Source organism: Coffea arabica, chromosome 8c (assembly GCF_036785885.1).
Source record: "Coffea arabica cultivar ET-39 chromosome 8c, Coffea Arabica ET-39 HiFi, whole genome shotgun sequence".
Classification (NCBI taxonomy): domain Eukaryota; kingdom Viridiplantae; phylum Streptophyta; class Magnoliopsida; order Gentianales; family Rubiaceae; genus Coffea; species Coffea arabica.
In genome coordinates, this window is record NC_092325.1 from 7,481,523 (window position 1) to 7,495,145 (window position 13,623).

Here is a 13,623-nt window from a genome sequence, read left to right on the forward strand (position 1 = left end):
TTGAATGTTTTGAGTGATTCAATTTCGTGTTTATTTCCATTTCATGTGATTATTTTGTTAATTAAAGTGATGTCTTGACCTTTTCCTTGTCTTTTGGAGGGTAAATAAGTCATTTCACTTCATTAGGGTTTCAAATCAAGGGAGGTACACCCTTTCCCTCATTTCTTACTTTATTTGACTCTAAGTGCCTTATGTGACTTTATATGCTTAATTGCTTGCCTTTTGAATTATTTATTTATTTATTTATTTATTCACTTTATTTATTTTTAATTTTGCATACTTATTTTAGTTCAATTTTGGTTATTTGAAAGGCACTTGAATGCCAAAGTTGTAATAGTTAGGTATTTATTTTAATTATTTATTTTTGTTCCCCCTTTAGATTGTAGTAGGCATCCCCTTTTGTAATAGATAGTGCTTGTGTGCTATGTGTTTGTGTGTGCTTATGTGTTCAATGGTTTTCCCTAGGATTCTGCATCTAGACAAGCATGCTTATGTGTTACGTGCTATGTGAAATTATGTGTTTGGCATGCCTATTTGCTTTTAGTATTATATCTGACTATGTGGATGGAATGTACGTTACCGTGGCTAGTCCAATGCTAGTCATGGTCTTCCCTTCGAGCTCTTACAAGTCCAATGCTTGTGAGAGAACGTGAGTTAAGGGCTAGTCCAACGCTAGACCCTTAAGAACCATCCGCACGTTAGATCATAATTGTGTGATAAAATCACTTCATCTCATGCATATTTTCGCTTTTTAGGGTCTTTATCATTTTTTCCATGACATCCCTCTTTATCATACAAATCCTTTTCCTGAACACAAGGACACCTTTGAGGCATCCACCGCCAACGAGGAAATTTAAAAATCTTGAAAGAACTTTGCACAATTGGATTGCCGAGTATCTTTCCTCTTGAAGGGAAGTTCGATAAATTTGGGGATTGTCATTTGTTAAAATTCATGAAAATCAGCACTATTTGCTTTTGTGTAAATAGTTTTATTATGTTCAATCAAGTTTTGGCTAAAACAATTTTTGCATTATCAAATTCCTATGTTGTTTTTGAATTTTGCAATAGCATGTATAGTCACATCTTTTCATTACTTTGGTTGATACCATTTTGTTTATATTGATTGTTTATTGGTTTTAATTTCGCTCTAAGCTCTTTTAGATGGCCAAAAATAAAAGTATTTGACCTTTGGCTATCACTGTTCTGGAATCCGATGATGGCAATCTTGACATCACTCACGACTTTGAGATTATGGAATCCGAAATTCAAAAGAGAGTGATGATGAGAAAATATCTGGTTCTTTTTTCAAAAGTCCCCGAACAATATGAAGAGAAATCCAAATCGAACCTAGAAGAGACAGAGATTGTTAACAATGGCACCGAGACTGAAGTCAAAGAGATAAAGATCAGTAGACATTTGAATGAAAAGCAGAAAAAGGGAAGTTGTGCCGCCTGCCGAGATTGAAATCCCTACATTGTGTATTCTAATGGAAGCCAAATTGGAAGAAACTAATTGATTAAAGCAACATCATGAACAATTGGCTCTGATTGATAAAAAGTGTCTGAATGCTATATGTCACGGCCGAAGCCACCATAAACACATGGCCCAAAAAAGGTCCACCGGCGATTCTTTGAAAAAGGGACAAAGTGCTAAAGCGAAGTTGCCATTGCAAGATGAAGTCAAAGGCGAATTTGTTCTAAACTGGCAAGGACATTCGTCGTTCAAAAGGGGCTACCGAGCGAAGCACTTGTCCTAGCAGAAATGAATGAACAGGCATTCCCTCAACCTAGCAACTCAAACATGTGTAAGAAGTTCTTTATTTGATTATGCAAATTTCTTTTAGGAAGTCATGTAAGTGACGAAACAAAAGTCAGGCCATCTTCCTTTCCAATTAAAACACTTCATCTCTAGTCATTCCCTTTGAGCTATCAGAACAATAATTTTCGTTTGACAGCCCCTGAGAATTGCATTGAGGCTATCCACCATGGTCATCCTATCTATACAAACTGGTAAATTTGGAGGAGAAAACAAGGTTTTGGGCAAGAGAATTGCAGCATACCGGAGTTTTTCAGGCGTAAAGAAAAATTATGTCCAGCACAGGATGGCTAATATTTAGAAACACGGCGGTCAAGAATAACAAGAAGAAGAGGCATTTTATTCGATGGTCCTAATCTCATTGACTTCCCTGGTAGATTTGCGTCACATACACATGGATCCGGCAAATTTTAGTTACATACTCTTCTTTACCCTATGTACAAGCAACCATCTATCCAGCCCTCAAGCAAACATTTGATACTTTCAGTACTTCATATAAGGTACATTTGAATGAAAATTTTAAGAAAGAATGTCTTCTGCAATATTTACAGACTCCTTAACACATTCGTTGTCCCGCAGTTTACACATATAGCAGGACGGCATTGCAAGCCCAGAAAATACAGACAAAATAAGATAAATAGAGGATTGAAGGATTGGCCAGCGTACCTGTTGTTCAGGGCCAGAGCCACTGAGTCTTTTCTCAGCGTACGAGTATCTTTCATATCTTTCCAAAATCCTCTCCATACTAACAAATGATGAACAAACCGGAAGTGAATGTATGTAATTGTTTTGTTTGCTTCTCCATCTCAAAGGACAAGCAAAGATATGTGTTTCAGGTGAGACGGAGGAAAACTGACATTGATTGCCTGCCTATATATTGCCGTTAGTTTGATGCATGTCAAAGACAAAAAATTGTTGGCAAAGCAAAAGGCAGAATGTAATTTTTACTGGAAGAATATCAAATATTGGTAAAACCATAACACATTGATACAAGATTGTTGATGTTGAATTTTCAACACCAAAAGGCAAACCCAATATGATTAATCTTTGCTCGTGCTGACAATCAATATTAGGAAAGAAGTATAAAAAATATTATTATTATAACATAATTTGATAATGATCGCGAAGGAGGGCTCGTGTTCTATGATTGATGGCACGAACAATCATGGCTGAAATCCCAGTTTTTCTGCAAACTGTGAGGATATGAATTGATAATGCTAATAGAACACGAGTACAATAGCTTCACTAGTCTCACAAGGCACCAGTTTCTACAAATAAGTTGGCTGAAAAGGTGGCATAAATCCTCTGGTTTCTCATATGAAGCTATGTATCATTGACAATAAATGAAAACTAAAACCAGATATGGCTAGCTGGTTATCACTATCCTTACTTAATTGTTGTGAAAAATTAGAGCCAGGCACACTATCCTCAGACTCTAAATAATACATGATTAAAAGTAAAAAGACAGTAATACATGATTAGTCAAAACTCAAAACATTTTAATTAAATAATCATAATCTCCAGATTTAGAGGTTTAACTTGAGGACCACCTCCAACTTGAAGCCATTTGCAGAAAAAATGACATAGTGAAAAAGGGAATTAAGAAAACCAAAAAAAAAAGAAAAAAGAAAGGACTTGTTAAAAAATCAAAGACCAGAATCGAAGCAAAACACTAACAAGGAAATGAAGGTTTGATTTCATATCAGATCAAAATCTTCAATATGAGCCAAAAATTATATTTGATTGAGTGTACCTCACTAATGATGGTTAATTGGTTATACATGATCTTTGTAAGATGATACTAGTTTATGAACCAACCCAAAAAGCATTCATTTCTCGAGAATAGTTGCCAGAAACCTTTTGGTGGTATTACTGCCTAGCATCAGTTCTGTGAGAATGCCATGCAACCTGGAACATTAGAATGATGTCCCTTACAAGTAGAGGTTAAAATTTAATACATCAAATGCCAACATAGTAGTTGAACTATACCAAAAAACTACTCAAGAAATGTTCATCTGTTGTGAAAGTGAGAAGAATTTATAAGCTCTAATAAATACAAGCAAAACAGTTGTATTAGCTTAAGAAACGTAGAATTGTTTTCTCTAAGAATTGTCAAGATAGATATGAACCTTTCCCAATTCCAAGTCATTGACACCTAAAGGCTACTTTTTCAGAGTCGTGGGGAAATACGAATTAGGTTATAACCAGTCCATCCCTTCTTATCCCCTCCCCTGGATATACTCATGAGACAGTAATTTTGTGTTTTTTTTTTTTTTGATAGGGAACCGGCAGCTGCTACTCGAGAGCACTAATTTTGTGTTCTTTGTCAATTTCATTAAGATGTTGCCAACCTTTTCAGTTTGATATCAGTTAATTAGGACTTGCCAATCATGATCTGGTTCCTTGTGTGTTCAAAAGTACTGTACGCTAAATCTTCTAGTGTTTAAGAACCTAGGTTTTCCAAATTCAGAAGGTTGAAGTGGCAAATGTGGTAACATGTGGTTTAAAACATGTTATCTCAGAGGGATAACATGTGGTGTAACTATTTGGACAGTTATATTGGAGTGGGGCAGTATAACCCGTACTTGTGGAGATAATCGCGTGGACTCCACATTATTTAGTTGGATGATGGTGGTTGATTATACACGTATGGATTCAAAGTTACAACTCAAAAGGAAAGGTTGGATCAAAATACATTTATGATTTTCCAACCATCGAGGAGCTATACAAAAGAATGTTAAAACTAGCTCAACTCGACTTTAAAACATCATAGTCTATGGGTGATTATGCAGGAAGTTAGTTCAAATAAATCTATAACCTCTAATTACCACATTATTTAAATCTAACGATTAAGTGGTACTATAACGTGTAAACATATACCTCATTATTTGGAGTTACACAACTTTAAATAACCACAATTCTACTCATATCCTAATGTTCATCTCACAACATGTGGTGTAACTATCATGCTAATTCTAAACTAGTTCGGTCTCAGTAATTTTCACTGAGACCAGGGTCATTTAATTTTCAGTGTAAATAATGATGTCATTCCGAGTTCATACCGTTCCAAGTAGCATCCTGTTATGAGTCGTTCATAGAGGTGCAGGTCAGAGCTGTTAGATTTTATTGGCCCGAAGTTTGATTACATAACAGAGAGCAAAAGTCAATTTGTAATTTTTCTTTTAAAATACATGCGCATGTCTGTTCTAGCAATTCGATAGTAGTATTCATCCAAAAAAAATAATAATAATAAATTTTCATTGAAGTCTACTACTTTAAACTACTAAAACAATCCCTGGTGCATTGAAGTCTTTCAGACAATGTAATGAATCTTTTTTATTTAAAAAGGAAAATGTCTATCAATACTTTAATCTGTCTTTTAAGTTACAGCTTGAAACAAAAACAGAGAAGATGCACCTCAAAGGAGAGAGCAGGTAAATCCAACAAGACGGAATAAATGAGACACTCAGCAGACATCTGGAATCAATAATTGAGAAAACTGCTCTTCTTCTTTTGTGACGCTGGATGAGTTGCCTTGATTCTGACCCTTTAAGAAAAAAGAATGAATGATAAGGAGGAGGACGAAAGAATCTACGGAAAAGAAAATGTAAAGAGCAATTGAAGGATATGGCCATTTAAAAGGAAGCAGTAGCGTTTTTTATTTCCTTTTTCCTTCCGGGGATTATATATAAGAAAAAAAAAAAAAAAGTACTACTAATAGAATTCTAAACAAACCGAATAAGTAGAGATTAAAACAGAACGTTGGAAATATTAACTACTTACAGTTGCAGTGGGGTTTGTGTCCCTGATGCGAAACCAGTCAAACTTCCTTTGTTCAATCGATATAAACATCGGGAATGCGTACAATCTTGGGCCACTCTGCGCCACTTCCTTTGGTGCATCTCTCTGCTAAAAGAGGACAGCTGGCGATACCTAGAAAATTTAAATTGGTGAGGTGTCGCATTGCTTCTGCAGAGGGCAATTGTCTGAGGTTAGAGCAATTATAAATGGACAATGCTCGAAGATTCCGAAGGCTGCCCATCCACTCTGGAAGAACTTCCAACCCCTCAAACTTCCGAATATTTAAAGTTCTCAAGGTAGAGAGATGCTGAATTTGGTCTGGGAGAGCCGTGATTTTTGGCCATCCACGCAATACAAGACGCTCCAGAGAGACGAGATTGGCGATGGAGTGTGGCCACGGGAAATGATCAAGGTCAAGGATGTCAGAGAAGCCACCGAGTTCCAACTCGCTGAGGTTGGCTAGATGGTGGAGAACCGTAATTGGCCAACAACCAGGGTCATCAGAAATGAACGCCAACCACTTGAGCGACGTGAACTTCTCAAGATTATTACTCAACGAAGAATTCAACTTATCACATCCTGAGATGCTTAGAAAAAGTAGGGATTGGGGGTTTTTCATATCCAGAGAAGCATCTAATAAAGCAGGGCAGTCACTTAGGATTAAGGATTCGAGAGATGTGAGGCTATTCAAATTCCTTATACAGGCCAAACTCCCGCATCCCCTTATCTGTAACTCCACAAGAGACGTCAAGTTCTCCATATCCGGTAGAACAGCCAACTTGGGGAGATCGGAAATTGTCAAGTTCCGGAGATTAGGGAATACCTTAATTGATGAAGAAGAATCCGAGGGAACCATTGCATCTGACCACTCCTCCAGACTTCCCATTTTCTCCAAAACAAAACGCGACAGTTTAGGAAACAGACTGATTGGTTTCGCCTCTCTGCTACTGCTACTACTACAAGAAGCGCTGCTCCTTGCATTAATATCGAGACCATAGAATTCAGCCCCAATGCACTTCACATTATGTAAGGACTCCATCTCTAAGGACTCGAGACAAGGCAAGTCCCCTAGTGGTGGTACTTGTTCACACTTACCCAATCCGGTCAACTTGATCTCTATCAGATTCCGAAGGAGTACCATGAAGTGATCCTTTGCCACCATCCACGACGGAAACCTTGAACCTTTGAAACCGCAAATGCCTAAACTTTTCAAGTTTGGGTGAGGTTGGAGACCTTCCATGACACTATTAATATTGTCGTCATCGCAATCTTCATTTGTATCATCCCATGAAAGTGTTAAACTTTGAATGCTTGATTTTTCGGACAACTTTGCTTTTGCTGCTGATTCACAGCTGCTCACATTTTCAAGTCCAAATATTTTTAGCTCGCCTTGGAGGTTGCGCAAGTATTCCAACTCCTCAAGTTGACATCCCTTGTCTTGGCTTACCCTGAAGTGGGGCAACGTCCGAAGATTAGCCAGCTGCCCGATTCCAGGGAACAAACATCTGGACCCATCCAAACTATCCTCGAAAAACTCGAAGTGCCTCAAGTTAATTAAATTGCCAAACTTCTTAGGTATCTCTTTCAAGGAAAAGACTTTCAAGGTCATCAAATTGTTGAGCTTTGTGATCGAATCTGGCAAAGCGGTGATACCAGTTCGCCTGATATCAAGATGTCTTAAATGTTTCATATTACCCACTGAATTCGGGAGATGAGTAACATCCCCGCACTTTAATATTAACACACAAAGATATCTAGACCTTTTCAAGATGTCTTCGAGCATAATACCATCACCCTCAAGATAATAAAGCGTTTGCAAATTTGGAGGAATCCCTTCGATATTCTTTAACACCTTCCCTTGACTCCCAATGATGGTCAAATGCATAACTTCATCATGATGACTGACTTCCATGTCATCCTCTGTATTTAAGAAACGATTATTTGACACATGCAGTGAAAGATCATGCACAAGGTCGTGCATCCGGCATAACTCGATTCCGTACTCAGGAGCAGCTTGCAACAAAGAACTCCGAAGCAATACGTTGAAATACTCACTGCCTATATCCTCCATTTGCAAATGACCTCCTCCTCCCTTGGCATCAGTAATCAATCCCTGGGCCATCCAAATCTGTATCAAGCTTTGTTTTTCCATGTAAGCGTCCTTCGGGAAGATGGAACAATTTGCAAGGCAGTGCTTCACTGACAATGAAGGTAAGTTCTCATAACTCAGCTTCAGGACAGAAATGACTCCATTCGCAATATTGGTCGACTCGTTCCATATTTCACTCTTCTCGATCGTCAACCATTCCGAGGCATCCTTTTTGGAATACAACAAACCCCCAATCACTTTGATCGCTAATGGCACGCCGCCACACTTTTTCAGTATCCTTCTACCAATGTCCAGTAGATCTTGAGTCTTTCTTGCACCACCGTCTGCAAATGCTAGTTTTTCGAACAACATCCAGCTATGATCATCTGAGAGGATGTCTAGATGATGCATACCAGATGTTTGCATTGCTGAGGCTACCTCATCACTACGTGTGGTAGCCAATATTTTACTTCCTGGAGCACCTCCTATTTCGAGCAAACAGCTCCTCATGCCATCCCATTTCTCTCGATTCTCATTCCAAACATCATCAAGCACAAGCAAGTAACTTTTACCTTTCAGATTTCCTTGAAACTTCCTCACCAATGCTTCCTTGTTTGTCGTCTCAGCACTTTTTCCCTCGAGGGATTGTAGCATCTCATTCAACAGCTTTTCCACTCTGAAATCGTCAGACACACAAACCCATATTGTTTTATCAAAATGCTTCATTACACTCTCATTTTTTACCACCATCTGTGCAAGGGTTGTTTTACCCTGGCCGCCCATCCCAACTATTGAGATGACAGGTAAATCCTTCTTATAGTCTGAGCTAATTAACATGCTTACAACTTGAGATACCTCAACTTCCCTTCCCACCGTTCCTGACTCCCGCACAAAAGGAACGGTCGACCGATCCACAAAAGGAACAATCGACCGATTCCCTTTGTGATCAGCAGATGTCATGGTTAGCTGAACCGGACCAAGCATCTCATTTGCTTCTTTGTGAGCTTCCTCCAGAGATGCCATAACTTTCTTGATCTTGTTAGCCATCTCTAGACGAAAGGAAATAGGATTTGAGGAAGAAAAGAAGTTGAGTACCTGGTCGCGCTTCCGATTCTCAACCTTGTGCCGCAGAACTTCATATCCGAAGTCATCCAACACGATCTCAGCATCACGTGCTATGGACTGGAGCCTTTTGAGCCAGAGCTGGGCGGCTTTGCTTGTTGATTGCTTGCATTTAGCATCAAAAATCAAAGCTTCCATCATCTCTATTTTCTTGGCAAGCTTCTGAAGGTCTTTCTTTACACCCCATGCCCGGCTGATCTCGTCGGCAGCAAGTGGAAGTATCTTATCCAAGATCACACTAAGTACAGCTTCAGCCATCGTCTGTGAAACTCTTTAACAGATGAAGGTAAAATGCGTTGTTTGAAGTTGAATAGTTGAACTGTATTTTTTTTGCAGGCAGAGATGGTCAACATTCAACAGCTAGCGTTACAATGCAGGGAATCCATTACTTATCTTCCATTCATATCTTTCCAAAACGAAATTTCCTACCAAGTTGGAAAACTAACAAAAAAGTACTGCATCAAGAAAAGAAAAGACTTGAGATAATTCAGGACCACACGGCTTGTGGGTACCATTGAAATAATTGAATCTGTAGACGTTAGTTGAGGTAGGACCAAACCAACTTTTTGCTTTCGGGGCAACTTTTTGTATTTGGGTAAAGTTGCTACACTTGTAATGCATTTTCAATCATCTTTGAACATGTGCCAAAACTTATCTGTGCATATGCTTACATTACATTACCCTAAGAAATAAAAAAAGAAGCTTTGTTTGTTTCTTGAACGAAGCAATGTAGCAGCATGTATCTTCCATTGATCCCTGGTCTCCGGTGAAAGAATCACCATTATCTTCTGGCCGTATTTTTTTTTTTTTCGTTGGCTTTTGGTCGGATCTTCACATGTTAAAGCAAAAATTGTACTTATGATAACAATTTAATTAGAATAGTATAAAAGTCTCGGATGCAAATGTGTTAACTTAAAGAAGGGATGAGAAAAAGATTCCTCGAGAAAGGGTGTGAAAACTTTGCCGAACATTGAAATTTCAACCTCTAGGGATGTCACTACAGAATTTACCGCATCCTGGTTCTGGGCTCCAGTTACCAGACAAGATAATGCAATCTATGCAAATGCCTAACAATTCATCCAAATCGTGGTCTCCACCAGCACATGTTCATAAAGAAAGTACTGACTCACGGCACCACCCATGAACGTGGAGGGCCTGGGAATCAAATTATTCCCATCTAATTAATCATTATTAATTTTATCCTAATGTTATCCATTTTTCACCGCTCAAATGTTCCATGCAAATCAAATATTCTCAAAAAAAATTGATCTAGAGATCAAAAGAAAAATAATGACACAATTACATAATTTTATAGCATTACATAAATTTATATATGAATAAATGGAGAGACCAATGGAGAGAAATCTAACAAAGAGGATCCTAACCCGGGAGGGCACTAACGCTAGTCATGGATCCAATTTTTGGGTCATATGACTTAGTTGCAAGTTTGAAGGAGCATCTGACAACAGCTTTTTCTTCTCATAGTAGTAGTTTTCGCCCTTTTCAGCACACTTTGCACAACCACCTTTTAACATAATTGCAATAGTTTTCATTCTCAGATGAACAAAATTTGGAATCATCATCAAAATACACTATAACTAAAGGCCCTAATTATTGTACAATGTAGGGCTTTTCAACACTGCCCCCAGACATCCATACAAAACAATGGGTGTAGCCCAGCAATAACAAGATACAGCTAAATGATTTTCACTATCAACAATTAATGTTAAATAATACCTATCGAACAATTGGGTTAAGTGGATCTACACACTGCAAAAGTCATACTAGAATGTCGATAATTAACCAATTCCAAGAATCAGGATTACCAGACAACCAAATGGTTGTCGAACTACTCATTAGCAACCTTCTTCCAGGCGCCCCCTTGATGAAAGAATTGAGAGTAGTGTTAGCAGGCGAATCGAGCTAACTTTGAGGGAAATATTTGACTGGTACCTTTGATAGCTACTATGTCCAAATAGTTATAACCGTTATCTCCACATGTGGTTATTTGTTATGACGATTCTAGTGCTAAATAAGTACTCGATTAAGTGGTACTAAATAAATAAACATATGGGGTTTATTTATGAAAGGTACTATAAATAAATCTACCTTATCAAAAGAATTTTTGATAACCCTCAAGAATTTTAGTTGGAGTTAAATACCCTCCAAACCCCACGGTTATAGATTTAAATAAACTTTGAGTAGATTGTGGTTAATTAAATACAGTTTCATATTGTGGGCCAGTTAACTGTTCCACATCGACTCATAGCAAGTGAGATAGTTCGAATAAATACATAAGCACCCAAGCATGCAAGCACATAAGAAAATAAACGCATATAAAGACCTAACTATTACATTTTGGGGCCCTAACTACAATTTAAAGGGGAATTTAAAAAAGGAAGAATTGTAATTTTGGTCCCTAATCTATAGACCATGTGCAGAACTAGTCCCTAATCAATTGTGCAAATCAATTTTGGTCCCCAATCTATTCAATTTTGCGCGAAAGTGGAGAATTGATGAAATTTCTTCAATTTTAGTTAGAACCAAGTCATGTGAGACCATGTGTCGGCACTTAAAACCCCTTTTTCAACTTTTTAATTTTTGAAACACATATTTAAATATTTTCAGCTTTTCTTGTCTTTTTTTTTTATTAAACAAAGACATAAAAGGCTAAAATTCGCTAATCAAGCAGTTAGTAATGATTAGTGGAAAAAATCACAAAATAAATAGGGGTATCGATGTCCTCTATTTCTTTCTTTCCTCATGTTCTCTTGTCCAACTCAAGAACATACCATAGGAGCCTCAATCACTTTCTAATCAGAGAACAAAAATTGCAGATTTTGGCATAAATTTGCAAGAATTAGGCAGAACTTTGTTCTTCTATTCTCAATTTAGGTCCTCATGGAACCAATGAAAAATTGTGATTGCAAGCAGCGAGCAATAATGGTTACATCCTGGATAGACAACAATTCTAGGAGAAGATATTTCACTTGTGCCATCAAGAAGGAATGGTTCTCTGTTTTTTATTTTAGTTGATGAATTTGACCTTTGCGCTAAAGCTTTATGATGTTAGTTGTGAAGGGTGACGGAGGAAAAGGTTGCAATTATTTTGAATGGCATGATTTAAAAATATGTAGAAGATCTACTGCTCTAATTCCTAAATTGTTGCAAAGCCTGAACTCTAAGAATGCTATAATTGAGTGACTAACTTCGTGGGAAAGCAAATTATTGTCGGCAATTTTCTTGTTGGTAATACATTTAAATAAATGTATTACCCTCAACTATAAGATGTTGAGGGTAATCAATGCACATTGAATTAGCACATTTAAACTTTTAGTTGATTTCAAATAGTACCAATGGGAAGAATTCCTTAGCCACTCACCTTGTAAACTAAAAAAAAGAAGCAACTTAGCACCTCCTCTTTCCAACCCACTCCACCAACTTCTTCTATACTACCTAACAAAGGATTTTTATGGAGAGTTTTCAAAGTTTGGTGGCTGATTCACAAGATTTGGGCAAGAAATGGATGAAATAGTTGGAGTACTCTCTTCTTTTCTTTCCTTAGATGGTTCGGCCAAGAGGATGAAGAAAGTGATGATTTTTGGGTCAATTTTTGTTATTTATTAAAATTGGGTAAGATGGTCAAAGTCCAAGATGGAATCACAAAATGACACTTGTCACCTTTTTGGTTTAAAGCTATCCTTTTGTCTCTCCAACATTAATCCATTTAGGTAACCTCTAATTACCACTTAATAAATATGTGGTGTAGGGCATTTATTTACCAACAAATTGTTGGTGTAGGGAATTCTTTACTAAACCTTTTTGCAGCTCAAAGTGGTGTCCAAGAGTGGATCTAAGTGTGTATGAAATTTGGTAGGATTTGGATGAAGATTGGTGAGGTTTTTGTGAGAAGAAATTTTAAAATTTGGAGGATGAGAGAGAGAGAGAGATGGCCGGCTGTCTTTGGAATGAGAATCTAATTGTTTTGAACTTCATTGTTTGTGAAGTTCAAAACAATGATTTGCACGTGCTAACATTATTTAGAATGCTAAATTCAAAACCCATTAATAAAAACCCATACAACCACAATTACTCCTGGACAGTTAAATGGGGCGTTAATATCATGGGACATTTGCCCCAAGAATCGAGGCAAACGCCTGGAAGTTTGGGTGGGTTTTTTTTTTTTTAGACGTAAAAAATATATACATTTAAAATCCCAGCACTTTTTCCCTTTTTTTAAAGTTCCAGGGAAACATCCAAACTGGATTTTCCCTTCACTTGCCCAAAGAAAGTTGAGACCCTCAAATTGAACTTGCAATTTCTGAAAACTTTTCTTATATTAGCCTACAAATTTAAGTTGGCAAACATGGATGTTAGTTTGGAATTTAATGATGCAAAGAAGGTGAAATTTCAAAACTTTGTTCCTCACATTGAGGATATTCTAAAGCAATGGGAAAAAGACACTTGCTTTGATAGTCAAAACTCACACGCACGACTGCCGTGGGGTTTTGTGCCCAAGGCCACGGGTAAACCTCTGTAGCCATGCTGGAAAAACGCACGACAGTGCCCCTCATGGCTAGCACGTTCTGCAACTTCACGTGCACACTTGAGCCCCTCTTAAATGAGATGAGATAATAGATTGATAGTCTTTAATTTCTAATTGAAATGACTATATGGTCCCATCCCATTTTTAAATTCTGAAGATAATAGAGTGCATTTGTAGTCTATCAGTAACTTCTATTTCCCCTTTTCTCCCCATTCAAATTTAAATTTTGCATAATTATCGTTCATCAAAA

The 13,623-nt window shown here is 37.5% G+C and overlaps 1 protein-coding gene across 4 annotated transcripts; it reads right to left on the reverse strand.

The window, feature by feature from the left end:
- Window positions 1-1,203: 1,203 nt before the first annotated feature.
- Window positions 1,204-9,231, reverse strand: LOC113706749 (putative disease resistance protein RGA3). Of its 4 annotated transcripts, XM_027228723.2 has the most exons (4): window positions 5,599-9,231; window positions 5,233-5,362; window positions 2,482-2,560; window positions 1,204-1,347 (listed from the first exon to the last, which is right to left on the reverse strand). In XM_027228723.2, exon 1 carries the CDS (start codon window positions 9,083-9,085, stop codon window positions 5,651-5,653), a length of 3,435 nt encoding a protein of 1,144 aa, XP_027084524.2. In that variant the 5' UTR covers window positions 9,086-9,231; the 3' UTR covers window positions 1,204-1,347; window positions 2,482-2,560; window positions 5,233-5,362; window positions 5,599-5,650. The 4 variants fall into 4 exon arrangements, with proteins under 4 accessions (XP_027084524.2, XP_027084523.2, XP_027084522.2 ...); XM_027228722.2 differs by lacking the exon at window positions 1,204-1,347 and having other exon boundaries at window positions 2,268-2,560; XM_027228721.2 differs by lacking the exon at window positions 1,204-1,347 and having other exon boundaries at window positions 2,268-2,681.
- Window positions 9,232-13,623: the final 4,392 nt, after the last annotated feature.

Coding starts and splice junctions, on each gene's coding strand:
- LOC113706749 (XM_027228723.2), bottom strand. CDS start 9,085: ATGGCTGAAGCTGTACTTAGTGTGATCTTGGATAAGATACTTCCACTT.